This window comes from Brachionichthys hirsutus, chromosome 1 (genome assembly GCF_040956055.1).
Source record: "Brachionichthys hirsutus isolate HB-005 chromosome 1, CSIRO-AGI_Bhir_v1, whole genome shotgun sequence".
Classification (NCBI taxonomy): domain Eukaryota; kingdom Metazoa; phylum Chordata; class Actinopteri; order Lophiiformes; family Brachionichthyidae; genus Brachionichthys; species Brachionichthys hirsutus.
The window spans coordinates 10,270,969-10,297,357 of NC_090897.1; the positions used below are offsets into that span (position 1 = coordinate 10,270,969).

Genomic DNA, 26,389 nt, shown 5'->3' on the forward strand with positions numbered 1-26,389 from the left:
GTGTGTTCCTACTCCGCTTTGCCTTGGAAATGAGATTTGCTCTGCTGCGGGTATGTAGGGGAAAACTACGAATATTTTTCATAATTACTGTAACATTTGAAACACATTGGCTTGCATGAATTACGACACCATTATGCAGTTGTGTTTGTCTGCCCGAAAGCAACGTTTTCTAAGAGGCTTTTTTTCATGGGTTAGCGTTAATGCATTTTCATGGGGGCATCAGCAGGAAGAATGCCAATATTTGACTAAACCTTAATCTTACCATAGTTAACCAGTTATGGAGGTGGTGTATATGAGGGGGATAGCTACAGCTACGGTGGAAGGACACTGCCATGCTGTATGCATCGTCTACTGGAGGGCCAAGTGTGTTAAAGTTGAGTCTTTACTTTTTGGGATTTCTCGGCAGCCCCATTATCAAGAGCAGCCATCAGCACAAAGATAAAATATCCTAATGGAATTGTCCATGGTGGAGATGGCACATGGTTATGAATCACTAATGCAGCCCATGTTTTGAAGGTAATGTCTGATTCTCGGGCCCCTTTTTACAGGCCTCCCCTGCTTAGGGCCCAGGCAATAAAGGGCCCCTATTCCTTGCAGTAAGTAGTGAAACAGATCCTGTCCTCAATGACTCTGAAAACCATCCAGAGAAAATGCACAAATTCTGGAAAACAAGTATAATCTGCCCAAAATATTAGTTCAAAACAGTAGCAAGGTTGAAAACAACACACCGACACATCATCATTGTGTTAACATGCTGCGGCTCCTCAAAGGAATGGATAGCAACTGCGATGGCATCGTTTTACTGAACGCCATCCTTTCTTCTGTTTAGACAACACTTGTGGTGCATACTTGTTTTACAACAGGTGAAGCACGAACAGCTGGGCTCAGAGGAAGCGGAAGATGAACGTCAGAGATTTCTTCTCAAGCTTTTCGGAGTAAATGAACTGACACTCATGAGGAACTACGTTCTTTTGAATGCAGTTCTTGGCAGATATTCAAGGTTTAGTCCCTTAAAATTTGATACCCAATTATGATGTCCCTTTAACAACAGGGAGATATGAAAATACAAAGTGAGAGAAAGAGCAAGTCTCCTTTCCAGTCCCTTTCACAGAACCTAATGGATTGGGAGCACTTAACGCATTAATCAATCAATATCTCTCGCTGTATATCAACAATGCGTCCAAGTTATAGACGACCTTTTAAACAAAAATGGGACAATTTAATACACACAAAATTGCACCTAGGTTTGGAGCTTCAGCCTGTATATTTTCCTCTTTTAACTGTGTTGAATCTTCAAGCTCTATTAACAAAGGCAGTTTTAAATTCTAACATTATTGAAAGATCTGAAAAGATCCAACCTACAAGGCATTCGGCACCTTAATAGTGTAAACCCATAAAACTACTACATTGCATTAATAACTTATTTAATCTTGGCTAGTTACACCCAGGTCTGATCACAACCAGTAATCAATCCAATCATCACCCAAATAGGCCACTTTTCATGTGAAGCATGAATTTGGACAGCAGGTCTCGCCAGCAACACATGAGATACGATCAATAGAAATTTTAGAAGAAATAGGGAAGCCCATGATTGAAATGCATCACTATGGGAAGGGTTACAAATATATTTTAAGCTCTGGTGCTCCAAAGATTTGGTGAGACACATTATACGCCACGAGATAAGACTTGCAACGACAGTGAACCTTTCCAGAAGTGTCCGACCTTCCAAAATGTCTCAAAGAGCATAGTGGAGGCTGGCTGAAGTGAGGGTCAGTTTTCAGGCCTGTTTCAAAGACATCAGGCAAAAATGTCATACATGGGAGAGAGGTGCAGCGAAGCCACTGCTAGCCAGAGCGGCATGAAGGTTGATTTGCCTCAACACACCTCAATCCCAGGCGGCTCGGTGGCGCAGTGGTAAGCACTGTTGCCTCACAGCGAGGTGGTCGCAGGTTCGTCTCCGGCTTGTGGCCATTCTGTGAGGAGTTTGCATGTTCTCCCCGTGTCTGCGTGGGTTCTCTCCGGGTTCTCCGGCTTCCTCCCACCACCAAAGACATGCTGCCTAGGCTGATTGGTGACACTGAATTGCCCGTAGGTGTGAGTGTGTGTGTGGCTGGTTGTCTGTCTCTGTGTTGCCCTGCGATGAACTGGCGGCTTGTCCAGGGTGTCCCCTGCCTCTCGCCCATTGACTGCTGGGATTGGCTCCAGCTTGGCCCGCGACCCGATAGCGGAATAAGCGGTTAGAAAATGAAATGAAAATGAACACCTTAATCCCCATAGGGGCTTCTGATAGCAGATTCTACGACCTCATTTGAGTTTAAAGGCCTCTTTCCTTATAAGTTAAATGATCATTTCAAGCGTTGAGTGAGTGACTTGTGTTTACTCAGTGCACCTTTGTTAGCGCTTCAAACAAATTTAAGATCTTTACACAGTTTAGCATTTCACACAAAAATAAAAGGCAAGATGAGCAGACCCAAAACCTTTTCACAGCACCTTCTAGGCAGTTTCACCATCAGTTCATGGATATGTTTGATATGATGAGCTAAAACCTGGGTCCAACTACAGACCTGCTTCATTTCTTCTGCTGTTTGCATTTGATCACAGGATATTCAGCAACACACATTAATTTAGAAATACTCATACATTTTCTGGAACACATAAATGCCACAAATGTGTTTTTACTTCCTGCATATCATAATCTACTTTAATAATCTAATTAATCTATTGCTGGGTAAGTAAATTGCTTTTTTTTTTGTGCTCTGAGAATACATGAAAGGTGAGCATATTCTCTATAGTATGGCTCAAAAGTTCATTTATATATAATCATTTGAAAATGATGAATCATTCTAAGGACAGGACATAACGGTTCCCTAGTGAAGGCTGTTTTCAATGTTAAACCACTTTCACGTCTATTCAATAATCATCGGCAGTCACATGTGTAGCTGCTCTGTATCAAAGCAAACACAATTACTCCATCATCATCATTATTTTTAAGACTGAAAATCATTCATGGCATATTTGCAAGACCTCGCTGAACTTGTGGCCTTATCAGTTATAACAAGTTCTTATTAAATGATTGGATTCTTTGAAATTGGTAACAGAATTTAGGACCGTCTTCTACGAAAGTGGACCAAAAACAAGGCAGGGAAATGGTTTCCTTCGTTCTCAATCGTTATCTTTTTAATAGCGTGGATAAGAAAGCAAGAAAAAAAGGATTGAGGAGGGTGATGGGAGCGGGGATAACACAGGCGAGGAAAAGTAGTGGTGGTGGGGGCATGCTTGTGAGTCCCTGACTGAACACTGGTGAAGCGTGTAGACGGAGTGGAACGGACAAGTGTTGACTGTAGAAAGAAAAGAAGAATCCAGAACAACAGCACAAACTAATGCTATTGTGGTCAATGCACAATGAGCACGAAGTGACTGCAGAGGGCCCTTAAACAAAGAAGGCATTGCCTTTTGCCCTCCCCCCACCAATTAGATTCTTTTGCCCCGTTTAACATGACAAAAACGGACCCAGTTTCACAATCCTGGTTGCCAAACTGGCCCTTGTGCCATCTTAAATAGAGCAAAACCCTCAGAGTGCTCGTCTGTCTCTTCGACTGGCAACAACGTGTGACATGGCTTTAAACAGATCCACTGTGTTCTCCATTCGACATTTCACACACAAATATGTGACCCTTCTCAGCTTTCCCAAGTGGTTGAAATATTCACCATATGCATGAGAGGAACTCGTTTTCAGAGAGCCTCTCCGTCATCAGACACTTCTCAGGGGAATCGTTTTCTTTTTCTCAGATTCCACAGATATTCAAACAATGTTTTGTTTTTTTAAACCCATATACAAGAATGGTTGATGCGTTTCCTCCTGCAAAAAGACAGTGATCCCTTCAGATAACAGCAAAGAAGGGCCACTGTAGAAAAACATGTAATTCACTACTCTATGTTTCACTGTGAAATAGGTAGCGTTTTAACAGTCCATAGTCCGAACTGCCTCAAACTCCACATTTGGATAGGAGTTCCACACCAGTCAGAGCGCCTCCTAGTGGTAAAAGGAAATGCTTAGCTTTATACTTAAATGGAGGCTTTCTTTTCCTACTTGGCAGATTTTAGCAAACTTGGTGAAAGTGAAATAAAATGTAATAAAAATATATTATAGGGGTCCACAATTTAACATGAATGTTGGAAGTATACATTTTTTCGTGAACTGAAACATGAACACGACATTATAAAAAGACAAAACATTTATTTCTAAGGCAAAGTGGACAGAAACAACGTGATGTTGCTGCGGGGCGTGGGTGCTTTGCTTTTGTTTTGTTAGTAAAATAAGCCCTGCGAAGTCTGTCAAGCTTCACAGGGATCTCATGTGCAAACTTTGGTTTCTAAACTACCCATTTCTCTAAGGAAGCCATGCCTCATCAAATGCACACAAGCAATTAAATTATATTATTGCTAAATAAAATTACCATGTTATTATTTAAAAGAGACAAATTACTCCCCCTCAAATGTTTTTTGGCAACTGATCCAACTCATATTTCCTTTTCTTCAATGGGCATTTACATTGCAACCGCCCAGCTCCTCATTTATTTATCCTTGCTTAAATAACACTGATCACTATTCCCACTAAGGATGCATCAGTTGGGCCAGGATAGACACCATCGATCAGTCAAGAAATAGAAGCATACAAGATTATGACAAACTAAATGCGAGATTCTTCTCTCAGGTCGCCACTAGAACGGCAATCTCATCTGCTGAGCTCCGGGCTTGACTTCCTTTAACAAAAGGCAGCGTCGCTGCTGTTCACTCAGAATCCACAGGAGACACTGTACAACATTTATCCTGGTATAACCAGTCTTCATGAGTGTCAGGTTTACTGGATAATCCTCACATATAGACAGACACAGACCTGAAGGTGACGCACAATCAATGGCGGCCTACTGTGGCGCACGCTAACAACAGCACACTTAAAACAGTGTGCGGTGGGTACCCAGCTCCCAGGGGGGGGGGGGGGGGGGGGAGCTGGGTACAATGTTTGCTGAAATTAGACACATCCTGATTAACTGCAAAATCCATTTGTGTAAACCATCCTCAACGTGCAGTACAACCGAGCCTCCCTCCCACTCATGCAAACTCATCCATTCCTCTTCATTCACCCTCCTCTCACCCTCCTCGGGTGGTGTGTAGTGCACCGTCGAGCACAGCGTGAATCAGTGACTGGTGCTCACGCCCACAGGTAAAGGTTGCAAAGGTCGGCTATTGAATTATTTCTGCACTTTTATCATTTCTGCTATCTGCCTGGCCGCTTTTAGCTGATGTACCGGAGGGGGCACTGGAGGGCACTCTTTTTTGCTAATGCACTCAAAACACAGACACATTGCGTGTCTTTTGTGTGCATCCTGACTGTACATGTCTGTTTTTCATGTGCAGAGACATGAAACAAAAGAAACATAACATGAATTTGCATATTAAACAACATGCACGCATTTCTATCAGAGAATGGGTAACAACTCAAAACATCTGTGCTTTGTTTCATCTGCCTTTATTCTAATGGGGCCTTTGGAGCGTGAGGGCAACATGCTGCTGGACAGGGCATCCTTCACTCTCTGGTTTTGTTGTGCTGTCAGTGATGCCGATCTTCTCTGCTGGGCCAGGGGTGAGCTCAGCCATAGCACAGATCATGCCCTTTGATCCGCCAGCTCTCTCTGGGGGGCACAAACCGCCTTATTAAAAATGACTAACTAAAACTTTCCTAGCCTTGGCTCGATAGTTTCAAAACTTTACCCCCTGCTCCTTTTCTGACGCTGCCTATGGTCAAACTGAGCTGGTTCATTTGGACAGCGAACACCACTGTTGACGCAGCACCAAAGCACGGTAACAAATGAAGCAATGTAAGCGCTTAACAATTTATTGGTTCTAGTTCTACCTCGAATACACTTGTGCTAAAATCAATATCATAGATGAGACCATGCTAGATGCAAAATGACAATATGCCCAAGGAGAAAGTTCACTTACAGAGCATATAGGAAACTTAAGAAAAAATAAAATATTACACCTGTTACCAATATATAGAGAGGCCAGTGGAGAGAATGTATGTGCATTGTAGTGCAAACATATATTAGCAATGTATGCATTAAAGAAAATGTGCTGGTCACGCATTCTTTGACTCAGAAAATCAACTGGGTTTTGATAATGAAGAGCAAACACAATGGCTGCATTTAATCAGATGCAGTGGATAACACGTCTTGGAAGTCTTTATCCACTATTGATAATAATAATGCCCTCTAATTCACGCACACACACACATACATGAAGTGCTTCTGTCCAAATCTGTCCTTAAAGTATAACCTGCGCTTCTGTTTGGAATACAGTACTCGTATTTCTCCTTCATCTCATGTACCTAAATGGTAATAACATGACTGCCGCTATAAGGAAACTCAATCACAAGTATTATATCGTCGTGACCCAATCTCCTCTATGGTCTGTATCTGTCTGTAACCACAGACATCCCACCCTCAGCCTTGACTGACACCCCCCCCCGTGACCATGTGGTCATTCCATGGGAGCCACACCAAGCCCCCCCCACACCAGGCTCCACCTAATCCAGCACCTCACACCACCGATCGGCACCTCTGCTCCAATATCCAGCAGCTAAGCTTCAAGGTCTGAAAATAGAACTCATTAACACATTTAGTAAAAGTACAAATGAGATGACTGTCTCCTGATGGACTGTCTATCTTTTGGATCAGCTTTCAAGGAGAGTGTCTCGTAATGACAAGAGAGAGGGAAACCAATATTATAATGTGATGTCAGTCTCCTCTGAAAATGGGCTAGATGACAGAAAACCTCTTGCGCCCACATTCTGATTCTCCATGCGGATACTTCTTGGTGTGTCCATTTAGAGTTATGCGAGTTTGCAAAGTAAAATCTGCAGTATATTTACACCTCCGTGACATGATTGATGGGGAAATCACAGAGGTAGTAAAACAAACAGAGCACACAGCATGAGCAAAAGTGCTTAAATAAATGCACTTGAAAGGCAAATGTCCTCATTTTCATAGAAAATAGCTGTTTTTTTTTTTGCATTACTCAGCACTGCCTCATTGGATTAATCAACATTCGTATTGTCTCTTATTGTGTATGGACACTCATATTTGGTTTTCATCCTGCCTCTGTTTAGCTGTGGCAGATTCATTGGACAGGCTGCTCCAGAACTCAGACGACACACACCTTCCAAGCTGGGGACAAAGCTAACCAGTATTTATAGAACGACGCTTCAGTCAGGAGCGGCAGTAAAAAAAAATCTGGACACCAGACATTTTGATTCACAGCCCATCCCAGAATAGTGTGGTGGCTTTCTGGTCAATTTACTATAATAAGAGGAGCCAGGAGAGGAATTCATAGCGAGCTGGTCCATAAACCAGGGGGCACTGGGAAAGAAAAGACGAGCTTGTATTCGAGATGCAGGGTCATATGAATAGTGGTGCCCAAATTAAACAAAATATATAAAGCCATAATAAATGTCTCGTCATTTGTAATATGTTCAAAATGAAAAGTAATGCATTTATGAATTTCCTGGCACGTTCTATGTACAGCACAATTTCCTACGCTTCCTCGATGCCCTTCGGAATGGGATTAGATGGCAGGCGACTGACGGAGGCTCGGCTGAGCTCTAGGCCCTCTGGGGCCCTACTCATCCAGGTCTGCACAGCCTTCATCCTCATATCCACTCTGCATCACCCGTGCAATAACAACCTTTATTAAAAGAGCATTGCAGCAGTGCCTGTCTGTACAACTTACTTTAAGATTGGCCAAAACATGGCGTGTAGAAAACGTCTGATGGTTCGGGGCGACAATATCCTGTATCTGGCGAGATTTACTTTGCACTCTAACAAGCATGAATAAAGGACATTCCAGAAATGGCTATCATCTGTTTTCTTCTTGCCCACAGGGGGAAAAAAAGGCTCCGACTTTGGCTGCTGCATGTCATCAGAGTGCGGCCTGACTCACCTCTGATTTTACCTGGCTTTAACAGATTCAGCTTAGCCACTGGAGATGCTAGAGAATGATAGCAAAGCTCTTAATATGCCACAAGAATCTGGTTAGAAGCCAGAACATGAGGGTCTAGTTACATAAAATACACATTTGATATTTGGTTTCGTAATTTTGTCCCTGAATCATGGAACCAAAATGTGCAAACCCTAAAATATGAGTGACATTTCAATACGTTTCAGTTTGTCCAGCATTCTCTTGAGAGCATCTCAAGAATGATGCATGAGGCCGAGAGGGACGGGAAGGCATGCAGGGGCGCCTCTGTTGTCAAGACAGACCTTACTATTAGGTGTGTGGCGCTGAAAGTACACCCCTTTTAGTGAAACAAGCAATGGATCACATTTTGGATAGCACTATTAGGCAGTCATTTGTATGCAACCTTTGATCTAATTTCCATCTGGTGACACACACTGCTTCCTTGCCCAGTCTCTCCAACCAGTCATTAAAAGTACTGCTGATCCTAACTGGAGACTGAAGTTTCACTTTAAAGCGCTCACAGTATGGCGGATGAAACAACTGGAAGATACCTCCTCCCCTCACCAGTCTTCTCCCTTGAATACTCGGGCGTCTGTGTCTGCACAGACGGGAGACAATGACTTGCGGCTGCCCAGGCAGCCCCAGCCTTCCCCTTCCCAGCCTCCGAGACTCACAGACAGGGATTTCCTCCTGCGATGAGAGCCAAGCCGTCACAGCCAAGCGATCAAGGGCCTGCCATCTGTGACTGAGGCAGATTTACAGCAGGAGCTAATCCACACTGTCATCCCCGTTTGTTCTCCATTTTCTGGCTCCTCCATACACACACGCATAAAATTTACTAATATCAGCTTTCGCTGTCACACAACAAAGCAAACATTTCCTATAGAGGCTACCAGTCTTAAGGGGAAACAAATATTTGCCATAATGATGTGTTTATTTCTGATGGATCCTACACAATTGGGTGTTTGAGCTTCGCAGTATAGAAAAAGACGTGGAGAGACCGGCACTATGAATGCTAATCACAGTATTTGACATTTCAACACAACCCTGGTCAGATAGCATGCAAAAGTATGATGTGGAATCTGTTAGCTGCTAATGCACACTGAAAATAGACAAAATGTAATCATGCTTGTATTTTCATACAGTATATTATGTAGGGATTGACGAGAAACAGGGGACAGATGGCCTTTTAAGTATTTCAAGATGCATTTTAAATTTGCCCCATGATCTCATTCTGTTTCTGTGCTGCAGAAATTACTTAAGTCAATTAAATTTTAAGAAATTAGACACCTCAATGTGTCATCGCATTATATGCCCTGGTGAACATAATTCATACAAAACAGGGTCATCATACGCTCAATATCACATTAGTTCTGACACAAAAACTCCCCAAAACTCATTGCTGCATCGATTCATCACTATTTTCCCCTCATGCTGCATTTATTGGAGCCTCTTAAACGCAGAAACCTCGATGATCTGTTGTGACAGCAGTCACCATTAACATGACAATTTTCATCAACATAACCATCAGGCCTCACCTTTTCTTTGCAACCACTAAATGTAAAATATATTTAGTCCTCATGCTGTCAAAGCAGCTGTCCTCACAAGTGACTTCTTTCTGGAGGTTTTAACACCCTCTACCCGTCTCTACCCATCACCCACTAATGAGCTTCAATCCTTAAAAGTAGACGCCAACATGCGTACAGATGGAACATCCGTGGAAGTTCGTGCTGATCTTTGCACACAGGACAGCTGAGAGGGGTTGGGGTCCCTCTGAGTCCCCTTTTGTTTCCCCCATAGATACAGGGTTAAATAAGACAAATGGAGACGGGACCCCTAAGGAATATGCCTAAACCGCACTTTTCAGTATGAGTATAAGAATTAAAACAATGGAGGCCTTTTGTTCTTTTGCTTCAATCTGTGTTTGCTTAATTTTCATATGAAGCATGTGCAAAGTTGTAGAGGGTAAAACACAACAGAGAAATCTTAAAGTCTAATTTAATTAATCTGCAGCGGTAAAAAGGCAAAAAGCCAGGGCCCTTGAAGAAAAATCCCATGCAGATTACAAACCAAGAACCAAATGCAGGCAGAAAATCATTCACGAGATCACACAACAACAGCTGGTGGGGGAGTTACTGTCTAGGTGACCCAGAAATCCAGGGGCAACTTTGTTTTAACAAGCCACAGTTCAGTTCCTCCACTTTAGCAAATATGCCTTAACCACAAAGAAAAAAAAAAAGAGTCCTGTGCCACAGAGGAGCTAGTGAAGAGGAAATTAAATATTACACTAGGAGGGAATGGTTCAGCCCTCGTGAAAGGCTGGGGCTGTGAGGTGGACCGGTAGAACTGAGGATGTTGGAACAAGGTGTTCGGAGTGCAAAATGGTCGATGCGGGGTCGTTAGAGAGCTGGCGAATACCGGGAAGTGAAGTATCCTTGTTTTTCCTACATTTCATTTATTACGATGCTTCAGTTTGATCTTTTCATGGAGTGTATGGGCAGAATGGACTTCCTCTTTTGATTATTAAATTGCAAAAACACATGCTCATAATACAAAGACATCAACTATCGAGTGAGCTCGCAGCCCGAGTGAAAATTAAATTCTACTGCATTCTAGTTGTAGTTAAAGTAAGAGAGGATTATTGTAATTTGATGAACCTCTGCAGGGGAGTAACCACACAAATGGCACGACAACTCCTCCCGTCTGAACACAGAAACCATCAATTCCCCACCCCCCACCCTTTTAACCTAGATGGTCTTCCCTCTTGGCTTTGCGTGTTCGCTTGTCCACTGTACTGTAGTCATTAACATATTTGGAGTGCAGCGAGCAGAAAGCTTAATTGTCCCTAATTGCGCAGCTAAATATGTTCTCTAATGATTTGCTTCAGATCTGTGACTGCCTTTTTGCGCAATTTCCCGGCCGCTGGCTTCATTATCCCTGCCTCCTTGGAACAAAGCGTCTTCACAGGCTGCCCCCCCCCCCCCGCACAACACAGACAGCGAGTATGTGTGTGAGGGAAGTAATGGCTCCCTCTTGGAGGGACACACAATAGAGCCCCTTTGTCAGGGCACAGGAGTTAAAGTGATTGGAAAACCAAATCTCTGCTGAGAAAGAGTGTTAATTGACCGCAGCTCACTCTTCCTAATCAGTCCATAATAAATGAGCAGCAGAAGCACTTTGTTCCAGTCACGCTACTGTTGTTGTAGCTGGCCTTGTTTTTGCTGCAGCTGCTGCTGTTGTTTGGCTCCTCCTTCGCTGGCTTTATGCTCCGTCTCAATATGTCTTTAATGACTGACAGGGACGGCTCCAATTACCGGGGACCTCTGGATTTACTGGAGACGGAAAGCTCGGGCGGACTGATTTTATGAACGCAATCTGAATATTAGCCATATATCCGATAAAGGTTACTATTCATTTCAGCAGGCAGCACATTAAAGGCTTCTTATTTACAATGATGGCCGAGCTGGAAAGTGAGAACAAGGCTAGTGGAGCAGCCAGTAGAAGAGTTAGAGGGGGAAGGTTAGAATGAATCACATCAAGCAGACGTTAGAATTTCACTCAGCTCTGTCAACATAAAATAAAGTTTTTCTTTATAAGTGTTCCAATTATGGCTGTTCCGCCTAAATCACCTTTTTTTTTAAAACACACCATCAGAACCAATCAGTTTTTTATCCATTCATGATAATGCTTGTTCTACGGGTTGCAGACAGTGACAATTTACGAGCAGCAAGTTGCGAATGCGAATGTTTTGAACTTGAAAACGTCTGATCGGGACAGACAGATTGTGTGTATTTGTGTGTACCAGCGGCAGAGCAGCATAGGAACAAAGACAGACACGCGTCAAGAGACGCCAAAACCTAGCCGAAGGGGCGGGTCCTGACCTGTCTCAGAAGAAGGGCATTTGCGGATAGTGAAGATTGAGTTGAGGTCCTCGTCTTCCTCTGGCAGGCCCTTCTGCAAGCGCTGAAGCTTCCTGAGGCTTTCACTGCGCTGGTGCTTCATGGAGCGCACATGCTGGATCAGGTTGAGCTTGGCCTTGGTCGAGTAGCTGCACAGCACGCAGTGGTAGTAGCAGGCCTCACCCTCCACCGCGTGTTCGTGCTGCTGGAGGTGCTGTGGGAGGGATGGAAGGAGAGAGAGAGAGAGAGAGAGGAAGAGCTTATTGTAGATGGCAGATCGCTGGGTAGGCACCACCGATTGCTCAAACTGTTGGCAAATGAACAAATCAATTACCAATCACAGCTCTGTTGTTTAACATCCAGAGCCCTCGCACTCCTGGACAACTGTTTGGACTGCACATTTTGCCTGAGTGTGTGTCTGTGTCAGTGGGTTAACAGGACAGAAGATGCTTGGGAGGAACGCAAATCTCAAGAGCCCAAAGGCTGGCAGGAATCACATCAGCCACCCTTCAGAAGCCCCGATTCTATGGCCTCACACACACGAAAGGCAGCATTGATCCCCTTCACTCAACAGAAGCCTCCCGTCTCCAAAAAGGAAACTCCAAACATCTGCTTGTTTCACGCATGGGATACTAAATATTGATCGCGGCGAGTTAAATCTTTGAGCTCTCGCAGAGAAAGAGAGGCAAAATCAGTCCAGTGGTGTGGCAGTGGGGGAATTTAGCACATTCTGAGAGAGCCTGGAGAATTCCACAACAGGATGGCAATCTTCAGAAGACAGGAAATCAGCACCGGTACCGGCCTGTCAACCCAAAAGAGGCGATTGCTTCAAGACTGCAAGGGAGGCTCAGGTTCCCCCGAAAATAGTAAATGGTCTCATAGGTGCTGATGTGTTTGCATTTCACTAAGTGCATTAGAACGTTCATCTCAAAGACGAGTTCATTCAGAATCAGTTACTGATCACAAGCCGACTGGCCCGATTTTGTTCACTTCTCCGATATTTGTCTGTAGAAGCCGAGCGTCCATTCACTTCAATGGGGCTGCATGGAACAGCTTTGTTTTTTTGCACTGCCTCGACCTTGACGGTGACGGTCATTGGATAAATGGCACAGTTTTCCCCCGCCTCCTGCCACTCAGCATCTCTGGAGGTGGATGAAGGAGTGGCGGGCTGGACTCGACTGGCCTGGACGCTGGGCTTCCGCATGATGATTGGAGGATCATTCGAAAGGCTGAATCCCTTCTGATTGACTGTTACTTTGAGAAGAGCACGGCCATTTGAACATTGGGGGCTCAGTCCCATCGCAGATTTTGAAAGTGAAATCAAAAGACAAACTGCAACCCATCCCTTCGTATTTTACTTGGTGAAATTGTTTGACCGTTTCATTGTTCATTACTTCCACCGTAAATAAAATGCACTTACAGCATGTCCTTGTTCCAGTTTAACATCTTTAGTGCTAGTTTGTTCAATCCTTCATACTGTTGGCTAGGTCAGCGCGAACTAGCCGGGTAGCAAGGTGCACATGCCAGACGATGCTAATGTTCCTTTGAAGGAGAATTTTAGGATTAAAAAATAGAAGAGCTTTTTTAATCCTAAACTGCAAACCAAGAACTTCCTCCAAGCCTCACCAGCCTGCATGCCACACAGAGCGACACCATTGGCTCTTGTCACACGCACATTGCAGAACCCCACTCTAAATACTCCTGCATTGCACAATCTATGAAATGCAATACAAAGCCAACAATATGGTTCAGCATGGTGTGAGCAACACGTTTTTATTTCCACAGTCCTGAAATATCTTGTTGGCTGCTTCTTCACCTCTTTAACAAAACCTGCAGAATCTGAATGGCACCTTGTGTCAGAAGAAGATGCCATGGTCGGCTCCCACTATCAAAGTAGGCTCTCACTATTGATGACTGTTGCTACAGCCAATGTCAATTAAAACAAAACACTATTTTTCAATTCAGAAGAAATGTACTGCTTGTTGTATATTTTCTGTACAAATATCCATTTGATTTTTTAGATAGTTGAATTTCTTTTATCAAAGCTGTTAGATGTACGAGTGAAAGTTGCTCGAATCTTCTGAAAGCAGGAATGCATGATATACATTTTTTTACGATATCAAATATGCTGATATTTTCCAACTCATTGCAGCCAAATGCAAATTCACTTTCACTGCAAAATATAAAAGCCACACAGTCAACAGTTTGCTTCATGTATAGGCATAATCAAAGCGTCATCTTATGGGTCTGGCATAATAGCAGAAACTTTCATTTTGTGCTGATTCAATCTTATATTTTAAAGCACTTAATGGCTGCTAATGTGAAGATTACCGTAGATGATGTCTCCTAAGATTAAAGTTTATACTTCCGCTCATATTTGGGTAAATTCAGTATTTTTAGTTCTATTACCAATTCTGCATTGGAAATATATGACTATCTCTCTGCTTCTTTACATTATACACCAGACTTGCACTTAATTAATGACAAAAATTCACAAAACTGAGCAATTCATCAAAAAGAAACTAAGCTATATTATATATATCTCCATAATTGCTCTTGTCCTTTTCTCCTAATGTTTAATTTTTTTGAAATATTGCATATTGCTTTGGGGTTTTTTCTTAGCCATTCTATTTCATTCTCTTCGGTATCATATTTTTCACTTCCACACCTAAATTGTGCATTAAGACACCACTTCCAGGAAGAGGAATAGTTTTTCTTCTTCTTCTCCTTTTTGTGAGCCCCACAGCTCAGTATAATAGAGTTATTAGGTGATTGTGAAAGGCTCTGTGTCTCTGCGTGCTTTCATTCTCAGGTTCGTTTTAAACCATCCATGATGTCATGGATAAGTGTTGCCTGATTCTGCGAGGGCCTTCCTCCTTCACCTTTTTGTTCTCTTCCGTGCACAAATAGTGCATCCGAACAGAGGTGCAGAGAAACCTGAGAGACAGATTCAGTTATAGATAACACCGTATCCGTCATGCTAACTGCTTTTAGGCCGAGCAGATGCCTTGAATTAAAATAAAGAAATAAATATTTCGCTGGCAAATGACTCAAGGCTCCAAAAATCTACAAGAGGAAACGTTTGGAAAAAAAGACAGCACCTGCCTGAAACTTCAAAGCTAGTCTCAGGCAGTAAAAAAGAATCCTGAGTTTTACAGTTCTCCATAAGAAGCCAAGGGTTTACATCGGACTGATCCAAGACCGCCTGCTTCAGAATTGGTCGTAATTCACTATAGAACTGACTGCCATGGGAGACGGCATTAATAGAGCCAAACCTGGATTGTCCCAGTACACAGAGCTCCATCTGCACGTCCGATGGCTACACCAGCACTTTCACCATCACTGGCCTCGACCAAAAGCAGTCTGGGGCGATTTAGTCAGTGCATTAGGTAAAAGAACAAACCAAATACCAAACGCTTCATCATCGAGGTCGACTCAGCTAATTCAGTATTTCAGGGAACACTGAGACACAAAAACATCATGTGTGCTTCTAGGAGGTTAAACTGGGTTGTCTCAACCTGACTCAACTCTGATAATTTTAATTAGAGGATAGCACGTCACCTCAGCGCAGCTAGTCGTCTGATCACTGCCACGCTCAACCGCTGTGGTGGCATCACCAATGGCACGGTGATGATGACACACTTCTCAGTAATCAGCATTTTTTTAGAACCTTGAAACCCAAAAAGGGAAGTTGAGTCCAGTCAACATTATATTGGAGGCAACATTCCGTTGTTTGGCCTGTTGAGCAAGAACGAAAGCCTCCGATCATCCTCACAAACAGTTTGACCGTCATGGATTTTCTCGACCATCACCCATGTGAGAGACTCCTAGGATCACATTTGAGAGCGCAGCACGAACACAGTACAGTCAGTCCATCATGGTTCACCCACTCACACTCACACTCACACACACGCATACGTACACACTGTTAATGTGAAACATAATAAAGCTTTAGACAAGACCTATATGTCTGGTTCCTATGAACCTGCAACGAAGCCCCTGGTTGATAAATCATCTCCAACTAGAGAGCAGGAATTTGGCGGCTTAATGAAAAAGTCATGTTGTGCTGGGAAGATTTGGTCGGCACAGCTCCGGACTTTCTAAACACCCCGATTAGGGCCCCAAAAAGAGGGGCGCTCTGGGGGATAATGGGGGGGGGGGGGGGGGGGGGGGGGGGGGGGGGACGGGGGGGGGGGGGGGGGACTGGCTGGGTCAATGGCATGAATTCAATACAGTCATATTGATAGTGCAAATGTGTAGAATGAAGTGATGCACTCAAATGGGGACTGGGACATGCTGTGTTGACGTGACTGTATGTAACGTCACAAAGACACGTTTATTGTAGGTGAGGATGAACTGAGGCAAAATGACACTTAACTAAACCATTGAGGTTTGGGTGATATTGCCATGTTTAAAATGACAGACCACATTCTATTTTACTTGTCGACAGAAGTGATCAGCTATAAGCATGTTCATGCTGCAGTGGTTGTTAAAGTAAAAAAAAAAATCAAACAGCTCTCTTCCCTGGAGCACCTCATCACTTTCTGCACTGTGCCTTTTTCAGGTGGAGAGGGACAGGGGCGGTGTGGGCAATACCCCATCCTCTCTATTTCTCTCATAACTCTACAGTGCACCTTGCCCTCTGAGTGGGCAACACAGGCCCGTATCAGTTTCACCACCCACCCAGAGCACTGCATGCATTTGAATTTCCATCCACTTAAATGCAAAGTAAAAGTGCACCTTTAACACAAAATAGTGTGGTTGCTGAGAGAGCCCAACTAACACAAGATAGAGGTGGGTATTACTGGAAGGGTGGAAGAGAGACAGAGAGCCGGTAATTCCAAAGAATGGCTCCCAGTGGAGTCTTATAAAACAGCATGTACTCACAACAAACACGTACGAAAGTATAGACATAAAGAACATCAGAAATGTACAGGCAGACACGCACGCACACACACAGTGCCAGTCAGCAAGCCAGACGGACAGACACACGCAGGTACACCATTATGATCATACCCTAATTTCCACCATTAAATTTGCCAGTGCTGTTAATACAAAATTAATGCATTAAAACAGATGACGATCTGAGAGCTAAATAGCTATCAATTCAGAGAGGGCTGCCAAAATCCCTGTGTGAGGCAGTCAGTGAGCATCTGTCCGGGTAGCGCAACCGCCCTGATTTGCAGGACAGAGTCGGTACACGCGAGTGCAGGAGCGTACGTGGATTTCAATGGAGACTCATAAACATTTGGCAGCTAGAAATCACACCAGTCATGCAACGCACTGCAATCGAGTGTCCATATTTGAGGGGACAGAATTATTTATTTTTACACAAGGTCTAGAACTAAAATAATTCTACATAATGACACGTTCCTTCCCAGCACCTGAGCACGTTGCATCTGCAGACATTTGTAGGGTCCTGGATTGCCATAAAACCTGCTCTTTGGGATCCCCTTAGAATGTAAGGAGGCTATTCAAGAAAACAAGTCAGAGTGACTGGAGACATCGTGTGCTTGCAGTTTGGCCTGTGATTCCCTCCCTGCCAGTGCCATGAACTACAGCTCCAATCACAGGGGCCTTACTGGGTGCCAAATGGATGCTTCTGAATCAACGACTACAAGTTCCAACATGCCTAAATTTTAGGCTGGGGCTTAAAGGCACTTTGTCTTCCCAGCACACAATGGCCTACCTACCTCTCCTTCACCCCATTTGTCAACCTTTGGCTTTATTCTCTTTCACTTTTCCCAATGATTGGCACCCATCAACCACATCCCATGTCTGTGTCTCACAGCTTCCTCCTCTGCCGTCTTACTGTAGAGATGATACATCTCTACTGGTGAATAAAAAACGGCTGCATATTTGTCTCTGGGCTGGAGGGGGGGAAGCAAAACTGAACTCCGCATCGTAAGGGAAGGCAGTGTGGTAAAGATGGATTGCCGTAGGTGTCCTTGGAGAGGATGACTTAACATGGGCCTAGAAACAAGGTATCCTGGGAGGGGTCCCAGATACACTCCCACCACTCTTACTCACTTTAACATTAAATAAAGCAATAATTATTGAATTCCGTTTGAATGAGTAAGATGCTTGAAAGTAAACAATGGGAACATAATTGCAGAAGGAAGGCAATCAATGTAGCCAGTCATTTGGGCAATGTTCATTGTGCATCCTGCTCTACATGCTGCGTGTGTATATATACACGTGTGTTTTTGTAAGTGTATTTATGCACCCATTGCAAATAGGTTGTGCTTATGGCAGTATGTGCTGTGACAAGGAGCTGAGTAATACACTCTCTCATAGACACGCACAAAATAAGAGTTGGTTAATCCCTCCTTCAATAATGACCCGGGGCTATAGCTCTCAATCAGCTGATCAATGTGTCCATATAATTCATGTGAGAGTCACTGTCTCTGAAAGGGGAGGAGGAGGAGAAGCAAGGAGGCGGTGGAGAGATCAATGCTCGGTGTGGTGATAACGAGCCTGGGTCTATGCCCACAGGAGCCCCACACTGTCGTCCAGGGTCTCTCTCATTAAGGACATTTGGATCGGCATGGCTATACATACATAATGTGCACTTCTAATCATAGCAAAATAAACACACCCCCCTCCACCCTTCAACATGAGCTCCACTCTGCTTTTGTGACACGCAGTGATGACTCCAAAAAAAAAAGACAGGAAATGATGTCAGACCAGATCGAGAGAAAAGAAGAAGCAAAAAAAACAGCAAAGCAAATTAACATTAAGCTGATGGCCTCCTCTTTCAGTAGCTAATTAACAGCTTAACCTCCTGGTGCTTTTATGAAAGCCATGCTGGAAGGAGCTTGTCAAAATTGCAGTACAATAAGTCTGCCTGCAGGAGGCAAGACAAGGGTGGAGCCATGGGGGGGGTGCCCAAACAACTGTTAGCAGCCACTTGATGACATGCATGCTGGTGAGATGCCATCTGGAAGCTGGGAAAAGGCGAATCAGGACCTGCCCTGGTCCGTCTCTCTGTACTACTGCGCCAACATTACAGCCTTCCATTTTGGACAACTGTGACAATAATTACTTGTACTAGAATCAGGGGGACACACGACTGGCTACGGACCAGTTTGATACCCGTTGGCTTGGATCAGACAGTGATTTAGCACATTTGATTTTTGTCACTATTTTTTTGCTCAGTCATACATTTGCATTGACTTTGCGTGTAAACTGGTTGTTGACAACAACAACAACAACAAAAAACAAAACCAACATGCAAATGCAGCTTAACATTCTGCTGTGTCTCTCCTGCTTTAATGTGTCTCTAAATGAAAGAAGAGATTTATGTGGACTTTCTCCTCCACATCAGCATCTTAAACAAAACAAACGTTTCAATTCATATAAACATTTTAACAAAAATAAATGAAAAATCAGGGGCAGAATGGTGGCACAGCGGGTAGTGCTGTTGCCTCACAGCAAGAAGGTCCTGGGATTGATTCCGCAGGTCTACCACAGGTCACCAGAGCAATGCTTGAAAATGGAATGAAACACAACGCTAAAAGAAAAATCTCAGGAATGTAGAGAAGGCACTTCTCCCGTTGTCTAATGAGAGCCGTTAATGAAAGTCTGTGCATATTAGCTGAAAGCCAGTCGACTAACTACCTAGAACTTGGACTTGGCTGTGCTACAGGTCACTGATGTGTTAGTAGAGGAACGGCAGAGACGACTCTGCACCCACACGGCTGAGAAAAGCCTCCAACACCTCACCGCCTCTCATGTGTCACTTGCCAGCCTGCACAGGCTTGCAGAGACGACCGCAGTGAATTTAACAAAACAAAGCGCTGCTTGAATGTAGAACGAAACACAAAGCACAAAGTTCCGAAAGAGCAGCAGTCAACCAGCCCTACAGGAGTGATCAGAAATATTGAGGTGGGGGGTGGGGGGGTAAGAGGGTGTTAGATGAAGATATAGGCAAACACTACTTGTAATGATTAATGCAGTCAGTCAGAATTACATTCAGAGCAGGAACATTGCCCAAACACAATTAGTCCTCAAGAACAAACATCACACTGTGCAATGAATGTTGATTCACTGCCATGTCAAAGTGGGGGGGCGCAGCAATCAGAATCAAAATAACACTTCGAGAGTCACACTACAATCGGGAGTCTTCTTTCCACCACGGTGGCTACTATGACAAAGTGAAAGCTCCTAAATGTGCTCACAGCAGTAGGGCTGACACAAAGCCATGCTTCCCGACCTGCAGGCATGCCCACGCTGCTGCTTTTACGCCCATCGTCAGCTGCGCTGGCGCTCTGCCTTGTCCGCTGATGTAACGGCATAGAGGAGAGACAGAACACAGGCTCCTCGGGATTATATTATCTAGCTCTCGACTCTGCCACTCTCAGTTTGGTAGTGTAAATATTTCATTACCACATAATTGGTTGCAGCTTCAGGCTACGCAGTACGGCCACGATAGCTGTATTTGTTCTGACAATCCTGTATCTTTTTATGTAAAATGTATAGAAATGTGTTTTGGGGTGAAGGTGTATGAGAGCCCATGAGGGGAAATATTTAGCTGTTCGTGACTGCCCTTGCTCTGACTCACTAGAGATGCAAGCTAGTTAAAAACAGTGATGATGTGCTCCGTCGGTGGCAATATTTAACCCCGTCTTACGCAGCTACCTTTATTAGCAGCACTGTGCTGAAAAGGCAGCGGCTTGGCCTTGGAGAGGTCCTCTTCTTAAAAAATACATGTAATGGGGTGGAGTGGGGTTGAGAGGAGGTGAGTATCCAGAGTGGCTCTATACTGTATGTGGGCTTATTTCCATGCAACATAAAGTACCTTGTTGGTGTGAAACTGCTGATGAGGGTTCTTCAAGTAGTTCATGCACGAAACACCCACCAGTTTCACCTGCCAACTTAAAAGCTGCAACTTTGAAGAGCAAAACCTGACATTGCACTTTTGGCCTTGACTATTAACGAGGATGTGACGAAGCTCAACATTTAAGTCAAACAAAAAATACTGTTTCCTTCTTCAGTTTGGCTATTTTGGAGTTGAATGTCTTCTCAGCATTTGTGCAAAGGAAACCACCACACTCTTCTGAACTTAGTAGTTAGTGTTATCTCTATGAAATACAAACCTGCAATTAAAATGCAGAATAGACACAGCTGCTTTCTCCTTCACAGGGGCCAGAGTTAGATGTTTCTGTCTTCATAAGACCAATTGTAACCTTTGACCTATGCCTGCAGGGATGGGGTGCACTTGTGTTGAAAAATGGTGCACTGTGCAGCTTCCCAAACGTATAACAGACTCTATCGCTAATACATAAGGGATTTGCTAACGTTTCTTCACAGGGTCATTCTGTTGCACTTTCCATAAAAATGAAACAAAAGTAACCATTGATCAGGTAGATCAATTGAAGATCAATACTCTAAACCCTCATCATTCCCAGTGTACCATAATTGCAGCTGAGATATAGCTGTCATTACTAAAAATCAATTGGACCAGACTAATTGGAAGGGGCTTACTACGCTGGCAAAACCCTTTACAGTGCGTCAGGAGGTCTTGTGATAGCTACTCATTGAAGCTCATCTAAAGAACTATTCATGACATCAGCAAGTGTCTTCACGGAGGCCATTGTGCTGGCTGCCTAAAAGCATTTGGGGACATTGAATAAAGGATATGATAAGCCAACACAAAAGAGTGCTTTGTGTAACTTGTATGGAAGTGTATGCTAGTTTAAGATCACATAAAAGCCCAACCTATAGGATTTGAATCTGTTTTCATCAGACAGCTTGCTGACCTCTGTGTTCAGGGACATCAGAGAAAAAGATGTGGTTGTAATTCCAGTGGTTGACTACTGAATTAAAGAGCTGGTAAAACAAAGATCTGCTATAACAGATATCTCACACCAAGCTGCCATTACTGGCTGCGCCGTACATGCGGCTAAATCGTCCAACAAAATCCCAAACTATTCTTCAAAGGCTAACTCTTTCCCCCCTTCCTCTTTATTGACTACATTGCGCTCTTGTTCAGTAATCGTTCAGCAAATGAAGCATGGTGAGCGCTAATCTCAACCCTGGGAGGAAAGAGTTAAAAGGTAAAAGCTGCATCATTATGGAGCTGGGCTCAGTGCAGAGAGGATATACTCCTTCCTCTCGGACTCCTCACACACTGCCTGCCTGTGCAACCAGAGGCAGCGGGGAGAGGGATTGGCAGAGGAGCAACGGGAAGTGTATACAGTTTCTCCCTCCCTCCCTCCCTCCCTGCCGCACTCTTTCAATCCTTCTGCCTCTCACTGCATTCCCAACCAAAGCGCCGGGGGCGCCATGCTTGTAGAAACCACAGCCTTTTGAGTGCCTCTTGTATTTACAAATGGAGGCATGTTGGAATCAAAGGCATTACCACATGACATAACACATTAAACAGCTGGCAGTTGGAGGATTTATAGACTGAACAGATAGTGAGTGGCGTGAGCAGGAATGCTGGCATTGCCGGATCACTCTAAGCTATACTTGGCGTGAGCGTCAAAACTTACCTGGAGCAGAGCACAGGAGAGGAGTCAGCTGCTGCACCGCCCTCCTTTCCCTTGCTTTTCTTTCCCTCCGAGCACACAGCTCGGGCTGTACTCCAGGTGGAGGCAGCTATCACTTTCCCATCAACTTCCTGTTCCCTCCTGTCTCTCCACCCCCTTTTCTCTCTGCTCTCTCACTCCCAGTTGCACAACTTGGTTTTCTCTGTCGTGTTCGAAGAGCTACAACGCTACGTCTTCCTTCCTCATCCTCTGAAGTACTAACATTTAGAGGAAAGACATCCCCCCCTTAACACTTTCCCCATGTTGCTGGTCTGCCTAATCTCACCTCAGTTTTTATTTCACCCCCATCAGCAGGGAACTAAAAATAAATGATAAATGTAATATGATATTTTAAAGCCTAATCTCTTATCTGCTCTTACAGGGGAATAATAGGGTAGTTAATCCTGCAGCTCCTACTCAAATTGATTAATCAGCACATGCAGACAATCAAATAAATGATTAATATTCCCCAGTCCTGTGGTCAGACAGTTACTCCTGAAACCATCAGGAATAATTCAGTAACCCTTTCCAGAGCACAGGCTTCAGCTCGTCAGCCTCATTCAGCATAAGCCCCCTGATGTTCAGCAGGGACTTTGAACTCCCTGCAAAGACGCAGCATGTGTAAGACAATCTGCAGTCGCTCTCAAGCCCTTCATCAAGACGCGCCCAGCTGATCGGACACACACAACATGTGCAATAGTAGAAGTTAGATGTGCCGCCTGTCGCTGAGGAATGCTTCGGAAATAGATCGCCATGGATATACTCTATATTCTATAACATGTATCATTGAGAAGTTTACCATGCAAAAAAAGGTTAACGAAAAGTGAATTGACTACGACAAAAAAATAAAAAGCCACTGTGTTTCCGATGCGAGAGAAGCCAGATGTCTCCAGGTATTCAGACAGACCGACAGCAGAGAGGCAGCTGTTTAACCTCAACGCTCACAGGCCTCGCCACATGGAGAACACCCTGTCCTGCTGACGGACAAGGAGGGAATCTCCTCTGAAGAAGGGTTTCTTCGCTGGGGCTATTTTTCCTCCCAAACAGCTTTAGCTGATTTAAACCAGGGTGAGGGCCGGAGACAGAGGAATGCATTTTTCTGCCCTACATTTTAGAACTGAGTATGTGTGTGTGGAACGCCAGTCTCGTAGTGCTATAGCTGTGCATGTTTGTGTGTTCCTCTCTGGCAGCGCTTAGACACATGAACTGGTGTGAAGCCAACGCTCTGCTGCAATGAACACGCATATTTATAAAATACATTCACGCCGACCTCACCCGGCCCCGATCCATCCTCGCTGTCACACGGGAGGCTTGGCCGCCGTGTTGCGCCGGACCATCTGGTTGCCTGAATCAGCATGTGCAGCTGTCTACTGTGACAAACAGTACTCTACAACTACCAGGACACAGTGATTCCTCAGTGCGTCGCCACGGTTTAGCATTACGGCAGCCATTTAAAACACATCCACGGAGCAGCTGACCTCAGGGGAGTTTACACAGGATGCGCATTTGAGCTCATTTCAAGTTTTAGAAAATGAGACGCTTGTGCTTTGGGGACGAGACTCGCAGCTGAAGGAATACGGAGTTCTTCAGCGTGACTGGACATTCAGTTTTCATGCCAATGTCTCCTGATCTGTGGCTTTGTACTTAATACAAGCACGGTGTGCAGAGCAGTGTCCTGAAAAAGTCCAGGTTTTACACAAGTGTTAGAGTTCACTTTGATCTCTTCTCTCGCTGCACTGTTTATAAATCAGCCACACAAATATTTATGAGCGGAACGAGGAAAATGTCTGGTCTGGTTTGTATCTCTGCCCTCCTTCCCTTCCTCCCTACTGTGCTCCCTCCCTCTCCCCGTGTCTGATGTGCGGATGAGGCCACCACAGATGCAGAGCGAGTGCATAGGCCCGAGGCCACATCCATCATATCTGTTCTTTCTCTGGCTATTGTGCGGCCCGGCGAAGGCTGACCTAACGCAACCGAGTAACAAAGAAGACGGCACAAATAAAAGAGAGGACCATAAAGAGAAAAAAAAATGTCAATGCTACAGACGACCACGTATGACTGATCGTGGGTATAACTTGTTTCACATGATTTGTAATGGCTGAAATAGAGCGGTGCGAGTGCATTGCGTGTCTACAATTAAGAACAAAACCATCCACGTCACTACAAGTATACGCCTGCAGGTGGTGCATGCATTTGGGTCCCTGACTAATGCATCACTAGTTCATCAGTAGCAAAGATCAATTAATTAATACAGCCATGTTGGATAGATATTGCCTCTGCAAGCCTTTTAGTTCACCTATCTGTTTCTGTCTACAACATACACACACACAATGGGACAGGACCAGAGCTTCTGGATCCATAACCTTTAATTGCTCCCCCCAGCCGTGACCTCTGATCTAGATCACTCTGATATACACATCTCTATTAAATTGGGAAGTCGGTAAATATTCTTGCAATGGCCTTCAGTTTTTGCAATATCAATGCAAGTGGAAGAAAAATATATATGTTTTCTTTTTTTTTTCCTTCCCCAACTCTATTATTTCTTTTCTTATCTGAGTGTTGACTCCAAAAATGTGGAGGCAGAACAAGTGAAATGAGAGCGCCCAGTCTCATTTTGATGGTAATGGAGAGATTACAAGACTGCGATCAAGCGGAAATATCTTCTGACCAGCATCTCGACTGTCCTTTAAGTAACATATTGGGTTTGGTGAACCAATATAAAAAAAAAATTCGGACAAGCCTAATCTGAACAGAATGTTGATCCTGAAACCGAGACTCAATATTACTGAAAAGATAGCATGATTCAGGCAGGAAGAAGACAAACTCCACCAAAGGTTAGTCATCACGTAGATCTGGTGCACGAAAAGATAAGAATGCATTCATGGCTATGTGCATGCATCGGATTGTGTGTGTGTGTGCATCGCATAGTGAACGCTGATGGACTATATGTGTGTCTGTGGGCAGGGGTGGGTGGGGGTAGAGAGCGGGGTCTAGTGGTAGACTGGCTTGTCGATCGATGAAGTGATTGGCAGTTAATGGCTTTTCCTGTACTGCCTTGGTAACCCTGGCCTGATGTCTGTTGCTTCTGATCACAGATGGCAGATAGTGTTTGATTTTCATATATAAACCCCTGGATTCGTGGTGATGGCTTCGTCATGTTTATTGATTTGAATGTTAACAGAAATACTGGGTATTTAAATGTTGGATATCCGGATGCAAGGACTGATCTCTCTTAATTACACAAATGTAACATGCCCAGTATCCATGCAAGACACTTAGTCCTTCCATGACAATGTATTCAGAGTAAAATTGCAATGCATAATGTGGACCTGCATTTTATTATCTCCTATTGTGTCAGAAACTATTTTCTGACCTAATTTGACCTCTAAAAGCCTCAAACAGAGTGTCAACAATTCCATTATTTTCAATCATTCGGTAATGAAAGTTCAACCTTAAAACATCAACCAAAAATGGGAAGAAAATGTGTTAGCTTGATTTGTTGTGTAAGAGAAGATCTTTTTTAATTTAGTTCCTCAAATTTCCTGATCAGAAACGGTTTCCTTCCTCACACAAAATCTTCCAACTACATAAGACTTAAGTCTGTTTTGAAGTCTATCTCACACTAAAAAGAACTCTAGCCATTTGTCCAGATGGTGCGATTTAACTACACGGTTCAACTACCTGCATTAGGACAAATAAAACTGAACATACCAAGATTCTAGATCTCATAATTTCTTGTTCAAACTCTAGAAAGTCCCAGAATTCTCATTCAAACGGTTACCACGGATATTCCTAACGGGTTAAATGCTTTCAACAAAACTATTCCAACCTAACGGCAATAAAATTAAGACATTCCTACCTAGTGACAGATCTGCAGGACAGATCCAAATGTGAATGACTCACCAGTCTTTGATTTTAGGACTAGTCTTGATTGAATGTGCT

The 26,389-nt window shown here is 43.9% G+C and overlaps 1 protein-coding gene across 1 annotated transcript in view; it reads right to left on the reverse strand.

Moving 5' to 3' along the window:
• Nucleotides 1-26,389, reverse strand: part of zfhx3b (zinc finger homeobox 3b) — a 77,354-nt gene that overhangs the window by 37,465 nt on the left and 13,500 nt on the right. Inside the window, exon 4 of the mRNA XM_068760350.1 lies at nt 11,898-12,129. Within this exon, the coding sequence (XP_068616451.1) occupies nt 11,898-12,129 (232 nt within the window). The remainder of the gene's footprint in view (nt 1-11,897; nt 12,130-26,389) is intronic.